At 30.8% G+C, this 20,124-nt stretch overlaps 1 protein-coding gene across 1 annotated transcript; it reads right to left on the bottom strand.

Moving 5' to 3' along the window:
* Positions 1–358: 358 nt before the first annotated feature.
* LOC144557511 (remorin 1.4-like) lies at positions 359–2,215 on the bottom strand. The gene is made up of 5 exons (XM_078306097.1): positions 1,931–2,215; positions 1,578–1,622; positions 1,409–1,496; positions 995–1,076; positions 359–777 (listed from the first exon to the last, which is right to left on the bottom strand). The coding sequence occupies exons 1-5, from the start codon at positions 2,070–2,072 to the stop codon at positions 565–567; spliced, it is 570 nt and encodes a 189-aa protein (XP_078162223.1). The 5' UTR covers positions 2,073–2,215; the 3' UTR covers positions 359–564.
* Positions 2,216–20,124: the final 17,909 nt, after the last annotated feature.

The following is a 20,124-nucleotide window of genomic DNA, read 5'->3' as shown; positions in this document are numbered from 1 at the left end:
AGTACTTATATATGGCCCACTTATAAGAATAAAAATTATCTCATAAATTGAGAAAGACACTACAAATAAATGATTGATAAGTTGATAACAACCAAGTGGAGATTAATGTCTTTACAGCTGTGGTTTGTATTCAATGATAGTGATACATTAAAAAAACCAAGTAAATTGACTAATTAGATAGCGTCTGGTTTAATTCTCTTATTTGTTGTTCTGTCGTATTCACCATTTAATTTTCCAACTTATCCAGAGGAAAATAACGAGATTAATTGCATGAAGTTTCTTCCAAGGCTCACTTTTACCTTTGACTGCAAGTATTTGAGAGCTAATTGTTCTTGAACTCTTGTTTGTTTTTTTCAAAAATTATGCTACTCGAATTCCAAATTTACATTTACAAACAAATCAAATATTCAAATTACAACTCTTTACATACACACCAATCTAAAATCATGAACACTCAGAAATTAAAACACGACAAAAGCTATCATGTACACCAAAATCAATCACAAACATTTTAGAGAGAAGATAGATACTTTTAACTAAACTGGCAGTCAAATTAATGCAAATTTATGCACCGAAACAACCGACGCCATTGGAGAAGACGGACTTTGGCGCAAGACCGGTGGAGCGGTATTTTGCGGCTAGTTCCTCTGCCTTGAGGATATCTTGTCCCTTCTTCGACTCCGTCAGAGCACGCTTCTCTTCAGCTTGCTTGTGAACTTCAGCAATTTTATTCTTCATTTTCTCTGCATATTCTGCTCTCTTCTTTTCTAGATCCTCCTGTAGTATTTGTCAATTCTCAACAGTATCAGTATCAGATTTTCAAAAAAAATTTCTTGGTTATGCTTAATTTAGGCTTTGTATTTGCTTGAGCACCACATTAAATAGTTGTTCTGACTTCTGAGAAAATATCTTCAAATAAGCTTAATTTTTTTTATTTTGGAATTAAGACTGCCAAATAAATAGAAATTGAAGGCATAATAGAGAATTTGGTCACCTCAAGCTTTTTAAACTCAAGTTCAATTGAAGCATTCTTTGAGTTCTCCCATGAGATAATAGTTGACAGTTTCTTTGCGGCCCTACATGAAACAAATATATATATATATATATATTGTTCAGCTAAAAAATAATGAAAAATTCTGCAAAGATTTTGTAATAATATATATTCGTTCCAAATTTCTTTCATTTTTGTTGCTATACAATAAAAAAGCACACTAAGCCATGCACACCACTTTGTATAAAAAAAAAATTAGAATTTTAAAAATTTGTCGATACGAGCTGTCTGAAAGCTCTCTGATTCTGATTTTAAAAAGTTAAAAAAAAATTACCTTTTGAGACAAGAACCCATGTCTCATCTAAGGAAGAAGGTTGGAAAATTAAAAAAAAATTAGGAGAAAATTAGTTAACATACTTATTCTCAGCTTTAGCCTTTTCGCTCTCCTCCCACGCCTTAATTAATGACATTCTCTTCTCGGTTTCAATCCTCGCAAGAAAAGAATCTGTGTTGCAACAAAATACCAATTATAAACAGGATAATAATTCAAGAATTATACAAAAAAATCATAGGTCATTTTATGTACCTCTTTCATGTAGAACCCCTTTCTCAGCAGGTTTGTCCTCTGCCTCTGTAAGAGAAAAAATAAGTTACTTCTGTGTTTTATATTTAACTTTTTAATGAAATCTGCGCAAGATAAATCTTGTTTACAAATAAAATTTTCAAGTACATATCTTGCTAATAAAATAAAATAAAAACAAGCTTGTATAGTTGTATATCCATTCATTTCATCAAAGTAAACCATATAAGAAGAATTAGAAGCATAAAACATGATAATAGAATGAGAAAAACATGTTCTGCTTCATAAATCCAAATAAACAGACATGAAAAATATAACAAAAAAAATTCATATAATGATGCAAGTAAAAAAGAACTTACTCTCAGTAACAGGAAGAGCTTTTGAATCATCGGGTTTCTCATCTGACGGTGGTGGCACGACCACCTTCTCTTCGGCAATATCCTTCTCTGGCTCGGGTTGTGGTGCAACCTCAGACTCTACCTTCTTTGTTTCCTCTGCCATCTCACAAAAATTGATAAGAATAGAACTATACTGTGTGATAAAAGGTACTGAGAAAGTTTTCCTGGTACACAGAAATATCAGAGGCAAAAGCAAACACTCAAGAATACTAGAGATTTAAGAGAGGCAATATGAAGGCTTAGAATGAACCTACTTTTAACGCTGGAAGGTTTGGTAGGTGGTATGGTGGACCACACTTCAAAAGCTGTTCCAGCATGTCACCTCTTTTCTAATCCAGCTGGAGATATCCATTTTTAAGAAAATATCTCACAAATATCTCACAAATGCAAATTCCATTGGATATTAATATATTATTATCATGACAGTAGTGCAACTATATTCTTAGGTGATTTTTTTTTTATATTCAAGCTCAAGCAATTTAGAAAGTATGATTTTCTGAAGAGTGAAGCTATGGTACTATGCAGATTAGTCCGCACTACGGATCAATATTTTTGTTTTTAATGTCTAAATAGTCGATTTGAACTGTTCAACATAATTTATGTATATTTCAAAACTAAATTTTATAAATTAAAAATTTTAGATAGGTTAAAATTCACTACTTTTGAATGGTTTGGAATCTTTGGATCAAATGATTTACTGCCTATCTAAAAAAGTAGTAAAAAAAATATAAATTTTAATTTACAAGTGCATTTTCATATGGAGATCATGTTGAACGGTTCAGATCTGAGTTGTGCATAATACCATATCCTCACTCTTTTCTGAATTTCAAAAGAGGCTTGTATAAAAAAATAAATCTCTTGAAAGCTCCTTGGATGATAATTTGAGGAAAAGGAATAAAAAGTTTCTTTATTTGCTAAAGAATGAGATATAAAAACATTTTAGGCAATTGATTGTCTTTCAAAACTGACCTGTTTATGTCAATTATTCATACTAATCTAAATCAAACATGATTTCTCTATAACTGTTCATTGTGTCTTTTATGAATGACAAAATTTGAAATTATATGAGAGCTTCATGGAGAATATTTGCCTATTACATTTTACTAAATTGACCCCTTATATTATTAGGGGAAAAAAAGACCCTCTGGCCTCTGGTGTGATTTATAATGGAGAAATTAAGTACCATTTAAGTAAAGGTCACCAATGTTAATAGTTATTAACTAATTAATAGAGAAAGCAAATTAGGAGAGAAAAAGGATAATGCTGTCTTAATGACATCTTACCTTATGAAATGTTTATTTTTATTTTTTTTACTAACAGTGAAAATATCCACCGACTTTTATTAAAAGCCAGTATTACTAAATGTTGGTATCTGAAAGTGGTACCTACATCTGACACAGTACATAACAGTAGCAACTACATAAGTTGCAATATTACATCAATATATACAAGCAAACTTAAAGCATAATAACATATGCCAAACTAAGCAACAACTATCGAAAACAAAAGCATGACATCACATAGTGCTAAGTGCTAACAGAAGTAAACATAAGTAAATCAAAACAGTAGCACTATCATAGCAAACAGAACTGACATGGTCACGCAGAGTCAGTCTCTTCTCCAAACATTAGACGGAGAATATTGTTCCCATCCTTCAGACTCATGATAATGATATCATAAAATCCCCAATAAAATCGTCCGACTCTGCCATAGCTAAGAAGAGATGGAGTGTACTTTGTAAAATCTTCATTTTGTTATTTGTTAGATTAAAATTCTCTTATGATAAGGAGAAAAGTTCTCTTATGAATTTGACAACCTTAAAGTTGGATTATGTTGACTTGATAGTATATATCTTTATGAGTTTGTTGCGTCATATACACGGAGACAAGCCAAAAGAAAAGTCGAAGAAATGAAGAATCTATCTATTTAATTAAAGAAGAATAGAGAATGAGGTAATAAAAATTAGATACCAGAATCCCCCTAAGTTCCCAACAGCTTGAGCCACTGGTACAGAGAGAGCGGGGTCCACCTACCGCCGCCAACGGAGATAAATCCCCACAGTCCACTCCATGATCTGGCCACCAAATTGGCAACCCCAATTAAGGCCTTTACTGCTTGGACCTGGTCTATATTTATAGAAAGAACTAATTATATATGAATATAATATAATAATTATAATTTTGAATGATATTTATATAAGAATGGAATATACATGATATGAAACATATATGAATTAATTAATATACATATTTATGAGATTTATTTTAATTTCATAAAATGATTTTTTTTTTCATTGGAAAATATCGGGAGTAAAATATGACCAAAAGCATATCAAACGGTCTTAGAGCTCATTGGACTCAAAAGTAAGTCTCATAAACATCGGACCTACTTCGTTCTCATAATTTTTAGAATAAACTTTTGTTTTACCTTTACAAGAGTTGCAACAAGATAGGGTTTAAGGTCTAAGCATTTAATAATAGAACTAGTACACGACACTGTGCGATAGAAGCTGGATGAGTGTGGACATAGACAGCGAATCAGAGTTGTTGTCAGTTAATGAATTGAAGGTGGTGGCAGCACGACTGTTGATCAGTTCTCTCTAGGTTGGTGCATCAATTTGCAATTCCGACAGGTTGGTTAACTTAGCTGTTCAAGGCCCCGCTTTGCTTCAATCTTTCGTACAATATTTCAATGTTATATATATTATGGGAGGAATCCACTTGCAAAAATCCCATTACATCTTATATTTTCATTTTTCTTAAAGTCCTAACAGTCTGATTCAAATCATTCAACCTAATAGATTCAAATCATTCAATCTTATATTAAATTTTACATTTTTTTTTTTTTACAAATCGTTATTTTCATATCATTAAATTTTTGTACTCATTTTAATAAATAAAAAAATTCAAAAAAATATAAAATTTGATATACAAACACATTTTAATATATCTATCATGTTGAACAGTTTAAATTTAAAAAATGTAAAATGTAATTCGGTGTCATAAAAAAAAAAAAAAAAAAGTATAAGTGGATCCCTCATCTCTCTCTCTGTATACAGAAATTTGACGGATGTTAATCTGTGAAACCTAGTCTACAATCAGAAAAATAAATGTATAAAGAAAACAGAGAGAGATTGGTTGTACCTGGTATCTCACCAGATAGATATCTACTTTATGATGATTAGGTTAATTTTAATATTCTATGTATGTACTTCAACTTTCTTTCCTAAATTTTGGAAGATGAGGGTTCAAATGCCTTCATTTTTTGTGCCTCCACCATGCCTTCATTTATAAAATCTTTAATAACTCAAAATTTAAAACTTAAAAGTTAAAATAAAGCCGTTAGATGTGATCTATATTAATTTCTATATGTGCTCGTAAAAAATTATTACATTTCAATTTTGTTTTTATATGAATCAATAAGTTGAAAAATCAACGTCTAGAAATTATCCACATTAGTACGTTTTTTACAAGTTCTTGATGACAACCAAAACAAATTTGAAATGCCATAATTTTTTACACGCGCATAGATAAAATGATGGAGATCATATCCAATGGTTTTATTTTGACTTTTAAGTTTTAAATTTTGAGTTATTAAAGATTTTAAAAATGAAGGCATGGTGGAGGCACAAAAAATGGAAGCATTTGAACCGTCATCATTTTTGAATGGTTCTTAAAATTCGGTGATTGATGACAAGTCTCTTACAAATTTTGTATTTTTTATTCACATCATATTGTCAAGAATGTACCCATCTACTATTAAAATATGAGCATGTTGTTTGTAACAATTTACAATTAAATTTTATTTCAATCATCTAAACTTTCAAATAATTGAAGGGACCGTTATAATCCTCTGTTGCAATTTATGCACTGTACATTGTGCGACAAGTCATCATCATCAGGTACTTCTTTTGTCAGTGTTATGCTGCATGATACTGTGACTATTTCTGCCACAGAAAATCTGGGTTGAAAGTTGATGAGCTTACGCATCAAGATTCCAATGACACAATCTTGCGTGCTGGAATCCACGGTTCAACCACCAAATTCACACTTGTTTCGCCTGCCTTGGTTCCATTAGTTCCTCTCCAGTCAGAGTAATGCTGGACATGTCCATTTTTGGAAGCTCCAATCTCAGGTAAATATAATCCTCTAAAATCCAAAATTTTCTTTTTGGGACTTGCAATTTCTTTTCTGAGACTATGCATTTGGGAATCCATTTCTTATAGCAATCCATATACCAATTATTGATGATGTGATAATAATTAATATTAATGTTCATATCATTTTCATTAAGATGCAGATGTTGTCGTTTCTAACTTAATTTTACATTTTAAAAGTAAAACGTTGAGTGTCAAAATGAACTAACCATTGTAACAATTTGCTGAACCTTTTAGGCTGGGTTTTTTTAATGCACTAAGAATAGAGGCTATTCGAGAATAGAGCTATTCGGAATAGCAGTATGCACACAAACAATATTTTTGTTATGCGAGATAGCAAGAATATATGTTATTCTCTATTTTTTTGTAAATATTAGAATAACTGCTATTCGAAATTGTGAAGAGAGAAAAAATATTTTCTTCTCAGATTTCTGCTAACATAGTTCTGAAATAACAAACTTAACGTCACTTCTGTCATCTCTACGTCGTGGGTCGTGACAATTCGTTTGAAACCTCATTTACATATCTTTCTTCTTAATTAGCATCCTATTGACACTATTTTTTATCGATTATATTTATTTACTATTTCAAATATACAATCCAAATAACATTTTTACTAATGAGAAGAGCATCATTTTCACACTAATATAAAAATTACTATTTTTTATCTATTCTAATCTACTAATTTCAAATTTGACAATTCTAACTCCCTAGGCCTCTTGTTAGTTTTTCAGCTTCACATGGCCAAATCCTTTATTATAGCCTCATTTCACTTTATGTAAAAAAATATTCAAATTTCAGTCAAGACAATTATTATTTTCATTTCACTGATTTTCTTGTAATGCATGAATCATAATTATTCGTTTATAGGGTTATGGACATTATAGAATTAAATTTAAACCATGCAAATAGTTGTACCTAATTATGTTCGTCTTATGATTAGGTAATTAATTATAAAATAATTAGCAAGTACATTTTTATTAGATGAACGATGAACTTAAAAAATAGAATTAAATTAAAAACCATACAAGTTGTCACACATTAGTACGTTAATAAAATTAGCAAGTACAATTTTATAGTTGAGTGTTTGGTTTAGCATGTACAGCTTTTGAATGTCAATTTTAATTCCGTTTGCTATCAAATTAATATTTAATGGCGTTTTCATTAAAAAAAAAAATCATGATTGGTATACTAACTTTTACCCCAAAATTGAATGCGTCACTTTTAGCTTAGAATTTATTTCATGATGATTGATTCATCTTGTATCAATCAAAATTCAAAGCAACATATAGTGGGTCCAGTTTCTTTTGACAAATATTGGTTGAGTTGTCACAAGCTTCATTAAATTTATTTTGGTGATACAAATATCATGAACAATAAACTAGGTAAGTAATGTGGATGCCTCATAACTGTACCAGTCTACCAGCATTCTTTTATGTGGTTATATGTGCCAATTAAAACTAGTTGGTTCAAAGAAAAAGGATCCAGTATTAGACCCACCTGATGACAACATTCTTACAATTAATGTTTCATTTGGTTTGATATTATTGCTAATCAAATTAAAACTCGTTAATTAAATGTGTTTAGGTGACAATAATGCATACAAACACTTAACCAAAGGTCTTTCGGCTGAAATTTTTATTAATACCACTGTCCAAAAAAAAAAAAAATTATGAAAAATTCGAAAAATACCAGGGCCTCTAATTCAATCTGCTACCCTCCCAGCTCCATTATTGGGAGGGTAGCAGATTGAATTAGAGACTCTAAAAATAACTCAAAAATGCAATGTAATATACTAATATTTAGATTTTTGAGGTCTCTAATTCAATCTGCAACCCTCTGGTATTTTTTGAATTCTCCAATTTCAATGGTTTTTTTTTTTTAAATAGTATTAATAAAAATTTCGTATCTTTTGGGATGGTACAAAAGACTTCGTATCTTTTTTTTTCGTATGTTCTTTTTAAATTTGTTTGTTTTCTTTGCCATTCTTATAAAAAAAAAGTCGTGCATCACGGTATTATGTAACCAGTATTGTCGTTCAAATGTGCATTTTAGATTTTTTTTTCAAATGTAACTCATTGAAATTAGTCAAGGTTAATAATTTTCTAAGATCCACAAAAAAATAAAATAGGAGCGAATTAATGCACACCTCAATTATATTTGCTCTGAACAGAATTATCTTTTGTATATAATCTGCTTGAGCCTTGAGCAGCTGAGCTGCTAAGTAGTCCGCGTCTTTTGAATTAACATATCTCGGCTGTCTGAGTTTAAACGAAGCTAATTCTATTACAGTCTATAATTTAGGGGTCCTTTAATATTAGTGTAAACTGTAGATCTAGTCAGCATAGATATTAAAGTATATTGGACAGTTCAGATATATTAACTCAAAAGATTTCTTTCTTTTTTTTAAATTAATGCAGAGGATACGATTTCAGCTGGTAAGTGCTAACTGCTAACCATAGTGATAACATTTGAGAATTATTCGCGAATTAAACCTGAATAATTTGTTTTTTTTGTGATGCCGAACCGAACGTTGAATTATTCGGTCGACCAAACTTTGACCAAATTAAACACCAATAATTCGCAAATTTTACGAATTTTTCCTGAATTTAACAAATTATTCACGGATTTTTTTCTGAATTTTTCCAAGAACATGTTTTTTAGTTTTTTTTTTCTGTCTTGTAGAACTGAAATTTTTGATCCGAATAATTTCAAATTATTTTCAAATTATATCCGAATTATTTCCGAATCACGGAATTTTTTATCTCGTAAAACCGAACCGGATAATTCATTTCTCTCATCCCCGAATTCTTTCTGATTCAAACAACTCTTTATCTTGGATCTTATGTGACCGGTATGATATAAATAATGGTATAGTGACTCAAATGCTATGCTGCTGCGGCCTGCGAGGCTGCGACTTACGACTTAGGAGTCACGAGTAAGTCCAAAAAAATATCTGTTTCATTTTCTCCGCAACGTTTCGCGGATGGTTATCTGCTTTTGCTCCAAAGCCGTACTGTACTGGTGCCCAATCAGAAGGCAACACTGTTTTGTCCCCATGCGTCGACTGTCACTGGGATCAACTATGGATAAACGAGTATATATTGCTATGCAGCCTTTCGTGCTGCAACCTTACAACAATTATTTCTCACTAGGGCTGGGCAAAAACAATTCGAACTCGTAACTCGCTCATTTACAGCTCATTTAACTCGGCTCATTTACAACTCGAGTTGGCCAACTCGTTTAATAAATGAGCTGAGTTCGAGTTGGCCCCAACTCGCTCATTTATAACTCGAGTTACATAAAGTTACATAATACTGGTCACAATAAATTATAAAATAATCAAACCCGAATCTCTAGACTGTTATTTGTGCTTTGATATTCGTGTAAAATATGTTTGAACTTGTATTGTAATACTATCACTGGTTAAACGAGTTGTGAGCCAACTCGAGTTGAGAACGAGCTGAGTTTGAACTTGTGTTGTAATACTATTACTGGTTAAACGAGTTATAAACAAGTTGTGAGCCAACTCGAGTTGATAACGAGCTGAGTTCGAGTTGGCTCTACAACTCGTTATTATCATCTCAACTCGAATTGGCTCGCTCGTTTATTAAATGAGCCGAGTTCGAGTTGGGGGTAACTCGCTCAAAATCGACTCATTTACAGCCCTATTTCTCACCTTGCAATTAGGGGCGAAAACGGGTCAGATATTATCCGTTCGTATTCGAATCCGTATTTGAATTTTTGCGTATTTGAATATTCAGATACAGATACGAATTCGATATCAATTTCTAAATTGGATACGGATACGAATACAGATATTGTCTTCTCGGATATTCGGATTTTTAAATTTCCTATTTTGTTATTTCTTGTTTCTCAATTATCACTTTCCCGCTCCTACCACTTCTCGACTTATCTCACATAACACCAACAAAACTGCACAAAACTCTAGACATGATTTAAGCAAAACCCTTCGACGCGATTTCGAGAGAGCAAAACTGCCATCAAAATTGTATAATTTCTTTGAACTCTACGGAATTTGGAGCAAAACCTTCAACGCTTGCATTTCCGGCCGACATCCTTCGAGTAAAAAAAAATCTCAACATAGTTAAATATTTTCCCCGTTGATAAGAGTATTTCTAAAAAAATCTTACAAGTGGCACTGGGGCCATGCCACGCAGCCACGCACATCTTTCTCTCTGCCTTTCTTTCTTGTGGAGGTTTTCATATTTTACTCTATAAATATTTTAATAAAAAATATCTCAAGGGAAATATCTACTCCTGCCAACTGCATGTACATTATAAATTTATTACAATAAAGTACAAATTTGTCTTTTATCGAAGTTGCTTTTATATAACGCAGATAAAAAAGCTAAACTCATTTAAGCCTCATTAGTTGCAACTTGCAACTCATTTTTTAAGTCTATTGTAAATTTATAATATAAACTATCAACACCAGCAAATTTTTTTGAATAATCAAACTTTGTTTCACTCCATTAATTCATAATTTTGATTGCATTTTCTTTTGTAAGCCATGCTCTAATTTGTAGTTCTCACTCCATTAATTTATAATGTCTGATTATTTATTAAAAAAAAAAATGAAATGTGATCATTTGTTGATGGAGTATTATAGATATTCATTTCTGGTATGTGAAATTGTGCTATCCTGATTATCTAATTTTCAATATGTATTATACAATTGGGGTCATTTGCGAAACAAGGTTCCTTTCCTGGTACAACTATAGCTCTGGACACAATTAACTATCTTTATTATTTAATTATTTTAATTATGCTAGCTAAATAAAAATTAATGCAAAAAAGTTATTTGCAAAAATAGTCTAATTCTTGTAATCTTTTAGGTGCCTACTCTAAATGGCATCTTCGAGCCGACTTGTTGAAAACGAGCTGCCTCATAATTTGGCTCCAACACCTTCTGCTAATGTTGATATTGATGGTGCTACAAAAGAAAAAAAACCTAGTAAAAAGCAGAAGAAACTGAGTTCAGCAATTTGGAATCATTTTACTAGAACTGACATTAGCACTAGTGTGGTAGATGGAAAGAAGCCGAAACATTTCACTGCAACTTCCAAGGTTTGCTCTCAAAAGTTTGTAGGAGATAACAATCAGGGAACTACACATTTATGGAATCATCAAAAGGCAAAACATAGCCGTTGTAAGGGGCAGAGAGTTCTTAATACAAATGTAGAAACATTCAAGTACAATGAGGGTTGAGCCGTAAAAAGTTGACACTTGCCATTGTCATGAATGAGTATTCATTTCATATTGTTGAGCATGAGTATTTTGTACACTTTGTCAAATCCCTCCATCCCTCTTTTCCATTGAAATCACGGATTACTTGTAGAAATGAGATATTTGATATGTTCAAGGAAGAAAGGGAGAAGGCTTATCAGTTCTTTAGTTCACTTTCATGTCGGTTGAGTTGCACCATGGATTTATGGACTTTACGGCACAATATGAGCTACATGTGTGTGACAACCCACTTCATTGATGAAAATTGGACTATGCAGAAAAGAATCATTAGGGTTTATGCGCTTGCGAGAGAGACTTTCGGCTGCAAATTTATCTCAAGCGATTATGAAAGTGTTGTTTGATTGGAACATTGATAAAAAAAAATATTTTCAATTACATTAGATAATGATAGTGTCAATAGTGTGTGTATGAGGGATATGACTGTGCAGCTCACTCAAAATGGAGGCCTTTGTTGTGGTAGAAAACTCTTTCATGTGAAATGCGTTGCTCACATCATTAATCTTGTTGTGCAAGACGGGATAAATGTCATAAAGAAAGGATGAGATAGCATACGAAAAGTGGTGAGAAAAGTATATTGCGGAAAGAATTTGAGAATAAAGCTAAAGATTGCAAACTAGATACAAGGAGAACACTTTCTTTGAATGTCTCTACTAGGTTTCGTGCTGCAGCCTTAGAATAATTATTTCTCACCTTGCAAGTTGCTATTGCATAGTTTCTTTATTATTTTATAGAAATAAGTTTATTTTTTAATCAGAAAGTCTCTCAAATTTATTTTAATTACAACTATTTAAGTATGGTCATGTTTCCTATATCCTATATATGTTTCAATGTGAACGAAGTTTGATATGCTGTGATATTTCAAAATTCTTTCTGATCAAAGATTAAAATACGCCATTAAAAAATATTTTAAATTTCTGTCATTTAAAGAAATACTGATGCAATATTTAAATTTCTGTCATTTTAAATTGCCAGCCTACTATTTTAGAGGAGTATGAACCTTCGGTTTTTTTTTTTTTTTTTTAAAGAGTAGAATATCTCATTTAATTGAGTAATGTAATATATGTAGGAGGTGTTTGAACATTTGTAATTATTTTTTTATCAATGCAAAATAGTAGGCTGGCAATTGCCAACCTACCATCAAAAACTAGGGGTGTAAACGAAGCGGATTCGGAGTGGATAATGCTAATACCATATCCGTATTCATTTTTCAATGAGCAGATACGGATACGAATAGTAAACGGATATCAAAATTTAAAACCATATCCATCTTAAATGGATACAAATACGGCGCGAATAATCAACAGATACAGATACAAAACGAATAATTGTCAGATAATTGAGTTATGCACTTTAAGATACAAAAAAGTGACTTGTTGTTGTCTTAAAACAATGACTAAAATCAATTTAGCAGAGACTAAAAACATATTGCATTCATGAACTAAAGTCTTGAATGGAAAAAGAATGAAGAATGAATAAATGGAGGTAAAAAAGAAAGAAAATTGCGTTATTGTAGCACCATCAACAGCAAAAAAGAGATTAAATTGAAAACCATATCGTATTATCATTTATACCACAACCAAGACTGAAATAAATATGGGATAATATATAACAAATTCTATTCAGAGCAGTAAAGTTAAAGTTGGCTGGGAGTAATTTTGGATCTAGATAATTGCGGATACGAATACGGATATTCACCTTCATGAAATTATCTGTATCTGCCATTTTTTTCACCATATGTAAAAATAATCTATATTTGTATCCGCAATTATCCGTTTTCGTTTAATTCGGATACAGATAATCTCCAAATAAGTAGCGAATACGGAGCGAATTATCTGTATACGTTTACACCCCTAAAAATAATAACTCAACAAATTGATCTTAAAAAAAAATAATTATATACTGAGCTTTAATAAGTCTATGAGTTTCCCATCAGGGGCGGATCCACTGTAGCACAGGGGGGGTCAGCTGCCCCCGGCTGGATTTTCAAAAATAGTGCTAAAAATATGCTTTTCGGACCTCTGCCCCTCCCTAGAATTCAAATTGCCCCCCTGTAGCTCATTCTGGAATTCTGATAGATGGAACGGAGCCCATATAAACTCTAAGCGAAACAAATTAGCGGAGCCCAAATAGGCGCTGATCCCAAAAAACGAAAATTAGTTGAACCAAAATGTTTTTATTTATTTTATTTTTTTAAATTCAAAGGCAGAGGCTGTCAAGTTGAACCAAAATGTTGATTTTAAATTCCCTATAAATGTTGAATTGTTGATTTTTTTCAAGTAATTTAGAATTTTTATTATATTGATTGGTATGTTTTTTGTTATGTTGAATTGTACCCGATAAGCTATTTGCATCCGATTATTGCCCCGCCCTAACAATCTTGCATCCGCCCCTGTTTCCCATGATTTGCGAAGTATCAAATCAAGGCCTAATTGAAATATTTCCAAAGGGCTTTTGTCAGCCCGTCCCAAATTGAAAGGCTTTAGTAGGAATAGCCTTCTGATATAAAACATTTGGGGTATATATTTTATCTTTTTTTAATCTAGAAATCCTGCTTCTACCAACTAAATAATAAAATATAAGTTTCCAAATTATTTACTCATTCATGACAATCAATCCTTGATTTCTCCACCAGATAATAGGTTTCCTATTTGGGTATTAGTATACAAAAAAAAGTTTGTTATCCTTTTGCGTTGGTAAATTTAGGAGTGTTCAATGGGTTTAATCTGAACCGCAAGAAAGTTCGGTTTAAACAGTTTGGTTTATTCGATTAAATGGATAGGTTCGATTCGGTTTAGAAATTTTAAAACCGGTTTTACTGAACAATCAAAAATATTAAATCCATCTCCCATCCGATCCAGACATTTAAAATATTTTAAAAATTATGACATAATATATATTGCTTGGTTAAGTTTAAAATCGGTTAAACCAAACCAAACAAAAAGATCCATCTTTAAAAAAATTCAAAAAATTAACAAAAAAAATGTTTATTTATGAATTATGATCAAACAAAAATTTACTTTAGTTTGTTCGGTTCAGTTCTTATTCTATTTCAGTTTTGTTGAATTTTTCAAAACTGAATAAAATTTTAGTTTATCTATTTTAATTCGGTTTCAACTGAACCGAAACAATGAACACCACTACATAAATTAAGTCAATATAATTAGATGTCTACTGAATACTGACCGATGCACCAAACCAGCAATAGAAAATCTTAAAAGTTGCTCTTTTCTTCGGCTTTGCACCCTCTGAAATGAAATCAAGCACACAGTTTGTTTCAGGTTAGACAAGAAATCCTCGAATCTATTTTTTAATCTATCTTAAAACCAAGCACCGTTCTTCCAAAACTAAGAGAGAGGCACACAGTTTGAATCAATTGTGCCATTTAAATTTACAAATTTGCCTTGCAAATATTCAATATTTACCAAATTGAGAAAATTTTACAGGGTACCAACATTCAAATATAATATTATGAATAAGAGCAAGGTTAAAATATTCTATTGATTTTGTGATCCATTATACTCTAGCATCATTATCTTTATTTTTAAAGTTTAAATAATCAATCAGAAACTTTTAACATGATCTTCATACTAAAATGTACTTGGATAATTTTTTATTTTAATTTTTAGAATATTTTTACTAATTGTTTAAAGAGATACAAAATCACTGTTTTTGAATGGTTCAGAATCTTCTAAAAACAATAATTTTGTACTTAACTTGAAAAATAGCAAAAAAAATTCAAAAAATATAATTTTTTTTTCCAAGCACATTTTAATATGAAGATTATAATAAGCGGTTCAGATCGACTACTTAAACTTTAAAAATAGAGATAAACAATGTTGAGGCATGATGGGGCACAAAACCAATAAAATAATAATAAGTTACTGCTTCTATAGTAAAATAATAATAAGCGGTTCAGATTTTAACCGTACTCTATGAATAAAATAATAATAAGTTACTGCTTCTATAGTTAGGGGTGTCAATGGCACCCTTTTACCCATTTACCTGATCTGTTTCATATCTAAAAACACGGGTAAAGGTAAGATTTTGTTTTTTCGTTAGCTCATCGGGTATGGGTAAGGATAATGGTTTTTTCCGTTATCTTACCTATTTTTGTATAAGATAATTTAAAAAAATAAAATTATATATATATATAGTAAGGCTACCATACATTGCAATGCATAGGCACATTTGTACATTGGACTATAAATCACAGATTCAAAGTCGAAATAACCGATCCAAACCACTCATCTTCTTCTCGATATTAATATGTGTTTGGAGACCAAATTTTACATTTTTTGGAAATTTTTTACTATTTTTTTAGATTTATTAAAAATCTTTGTTTTGTAGACAAATTTGGACCATAAAAAATAGCGATTTTCAATAAATCTAAAAAAAATAGTAAAAATTTTTCAAAAATTATAAAATTTGGTTTCCAAACACATATTAATATGGAAAACAAGACAAACAGTTTGGATCGGTTATTTGACCTTCGAATCCAGTGATTTATAGTTCAATGCACAAATATGCTTATGCATTGCAATGTATGGTAGCCGAACCACTCATATTTTGCTATTTTAAAGTTCAAAACGTCGATTCGAACCACTCAACATGATCTCCATATTGAAATGTTCTTGGAGACCAAATTTTTTATTTTTTTTATTTTTTTTACTATTTATTAAGCCAATTTGAAAATCGCTGATCCGGTGGTCCAGAAATTTTTACTGTTTTTACTGTTCATCCGGATTTTCAGATTTTCAAAGTGGCTTAATAAATAGTAAAAAAATTCCAAAAAATATAAAATTTAGTTTCCAAGCACATTTCAATATGGAGATCACATCTAACAGTTCGGATCAACGTTTTGAATTTTGAAAACGAAGATATTGCATGAAGTAGAAATGTGTTTTACTTCGCAACTCGCCGTAGCCCATCTATATATATATATATATATGCATGAAGATGATACATGATACAATAAAATTTTGTATTTTATTAAATTTTCACAACACAAATTAGTTATATTCATTATTATTATTTTTTTTCTCATTTAAAAAAATATTTTATAAAAAGCATAAATCTAAATATTAATGATATTTTTTTTTTATCTTTTTACATTATCCGTATGGTCTTCGAAACAACAGATGAAGTTAAAGATTTTTCCTGTATCGTACCCCTATCTATAGTCTAGAGACCTCACAGAGTCACATGCTACAATTTAAACCAAAAAGTGAGCGGTGAACACATTATAGTGCGCACTGTGCAGTGTGAACAATGTACCTGACCTCACAAGCACACTGTCGCCGTGTCACAAGTCAATGAGTCATGGTTGCAGCCTTTTGTTTTTAAATTTTGCATTGAAACAATGAACCAAGCCCACTGAAAGTTACCAAATCTCTCTGTATAAGTACCAAACCACACTACTAAACTACCATTGCTACATTAAATCACCATCTCTTTTACCTTCATTTAGCCACTAATTTTTGGTGAAATTTATATATTGAGGGTGAATGGATGTGTATATGTCAGAGGAATTTAAGATGAAACGGAGAATGGAGAAGAAAGAGAGAGAGATGAGAAGGAAACCGAAATCAAGCAATGACGAATCCGACGGTCAATATACAAAAGCGAAGAGATGGACGGCTTGGATGGCAGGATATAAACAAGAGAGCGGTGTGGATTCGCTTTGGGATGATGATAATCTATTTAATTGTTTATCTGCTTAGAGGAAAAAATAGATAGCAATTTTTTGAATGCTGTTTAATTTTCGAGATAGGTGATTTCTAGATTTGAAATTATTAATTAAACAAAGGATAAATTTGATTAGTGTGAGCTTTTTGTCCACTTAACAAAAGGTTAAATTTCCTATATGACCTAACCCATTGGGCCTTTTAGCCCAACAATTATATTTGGGCTGATGAAGCGATGATATACGGGCCCAAATAGCGAAATATACTATTAATCCAACATGATGTCTTTTCTAGGCCTTATACATTTTTTTATTTCCCTTCTCTTTATTTTTTTATCAGTTAAATCGATTTACTATTGTTACATCTTGTGATCAAACATGACATGCGTTTCTGTCACATGTTGTTATTCACATGTTTTGTACAGTATTTATTCATGTGTTGTAACTATTTTTTAAGAAAAGAATAATACGAGAACACAAGTCATGACATGAGATACGGTAGGAACACAACACATGGTCAAGTGACCATGTTTGATCATGATATCTTATTTTTGACAATTTTCATAATAGCGAGATTTTTTTTTTCTTTCTTAAACAAACTTAAAATTCAAAGTAAAAATAATTAAACGTGACCAGCTACGACATAACTAACGTGTCATAATTATTCTCTTCGATTTTGACCACAAAACAACATGACACATCACATAAAAATTTGACTTAATCAAGACACTGAATTTATATCCTGCTTATTAAGCAACTGTTATCTAAAAAAATATTGCTCAAAATCCTTCCTTGAACTGTATCAAATTAATAAATATGAACTAATTATGTCCTTCCAAGTCTTTTCTCACAATTAAAAACTAGTGTTGTAAATAACAGTATTCACTCGTCAGATGGACAGAATACCGTCAAGTGATTAATCGGCTATAATAAAAAATAAACAGCCGATTAGACAGAAAAATCCATAATGGTTTGATCGCCACCAACTACTAATAAGCTAATTAATCGGTCTAAACGGTTGTTTTTTACAACACTGCTATAAACAACTAGCTATATATAATTATAATGACGATATTTTATACGCATTTAGGACTAGCTTGTTTCTAGATACCCACATAATATATTGTCGTTACATTCTTCATTATTTTTTTAAGAGAAAGCAATGGGTAGCAACCAAAGGAACGAACTAACCTAACAAACAACGAACCATACATATTCTGTAGGTGGATAGTGTCAGTGAAGCATCCCTTTCACAGAGCTGCACCAACTAGATAATTATTTTACCAGATTCATTATATATCTATCTGGCCTCAATTGCAAGAAAACCAAAAAGAAAACTAGTTTGTGCAAAAAGACGTAACAGAAAGGACCCAAAGCTTATGCCTTGGGCCCACCTCTCAGGCCCATGCATGCAACTCCTTTCTGCTTTTAAGCTAAGCCACCTCTCAGCTACCTCCTATTTTATTTTCATCCTTTTTTGTATTTTAATCTATTACTAGAATTATTTTATGAATTTCCTTTAAAAAATTAATATTTTTGAAATTTTAAATGAAATAATTTCTGTAAGGAAAATTTTGCATTTAAAGAGAATTGAACACAAATAAATATTTGTTTGATTTGCTAAAATAATGTACAAAAAGATAACACAACCAGTCGCTCAAGTATTCTAACAAAAAAAATGCAAAATAATTGTATTGATTTGAATAGTCTGCTTTTTTTTATTTTATACAAATAGAACACATCTATTTTGTACTAGTAAACTGTAAACATGAATAGGAATACAAGAATTCTGATACTGAAAAGTAAAATCAGACAGAAAAGGACATGAATACTATGATATGATTGAGAAATTAACTTCAAAGCTTAATTATTTATATATATAATATATTTATGTTTAATTAATAAGCAATGTTGATATCCTTTACCATAGTTGAAAATGTCATTAATTGTTGGTCAATCATAAATGTTGTTCACAAGCATCTTGAGACATAGAAATTCACATTTCTCTTTAAATGATCCATGTCCTTACATTCTCGATCTGTTCCCACATAATGGCTACAGTTTCTTTTGCCGAGAAATTTTCACATTTTTAAATAGTAAATAAATATTAGTAATAAATGTGACGCGCAAAATTAAAATTTCCTAGATTTTTTTTTTTAGAGTTTGACCAAGGTGCTACGTTATGTACTAGTGCATTGAAAACCTATGAAATTGATTTTAAACAACGAATTCAATTTGTTAAAATCGATCTGCTTTGTCAATGATAAGTTTACATACAAAAATAAAAATAAAAATTCAAATTCATTTAGTATAAAATTAAGCGGTCAAAAATGATGATTTTTAAGTTAATTTTAATACATTCATTTTTCATCATTTAATAAAAAGTCAAGTTATTAAAAAATAACAAAAAATGAATGTACTAAAATTAACTTAAAAATTACCATTAATGATGATTTTTAAGTTAATTTTATCGCTTGACTTTTGAAAATTTATAAATTTTATATTTAAACACATCAATAATGAAAGTTGATCGATTTTAACAAATTAGATTTATCATTTGAAGTTAATTATATAAATTTTTGAAATAGCGACACAAGATGTCTTATGGTGTCTGTAACACCTTGGCAAAACTCTTCTTTTGATCAGAGTCAAGTATTGAAATAATTTGCAATAAATTTTGTGTCATGTCTTCTTCAAAAGGTACTTCTCATTTTGTTAACGTAACATTTATAGTTTTGAATAATCTTTCATTAATTGATGAAAGATACAATTTAGTCCATGTGTCACATCAAATTATTTTTTTTAGGAAAATAAATGGATCAGCAATTGCCAAATATCTAATACCTAATGGAAACAGTCTATTAGTGCTTATTAAGTCACTGTGATATTTGATATGTTGCCAACCTTCTTGTTGTTTCATCATTAGATAATTCAATAATTTGTTTTTGAAGGAACAAGTAGGTTTGTGAAGTACTTCTTTGTAAATTTCATATCACATTACACCAAATATGTTAATAATTCCAATTTATTCATTGATGAGAAAAA

This window comes from Carex rostrata, chromosome 7, assembly GCF_964058835.1.
Source record: "Carex rostrata chromosome 7, lpCarRost1.2, whole genome shotgun sequence".
Lineage (NCBI taxonomy): Eukaryota > Viridiplantae > Streptophyta > Magnoliopsida > Poales > Cyperaceae > Carex > Carex rostrata.
The sequence above is the reverse complement of the archived record's forward strand: the minus strand, read 5'-3'. Positions and strand labels throughout refer to the sequence as shown.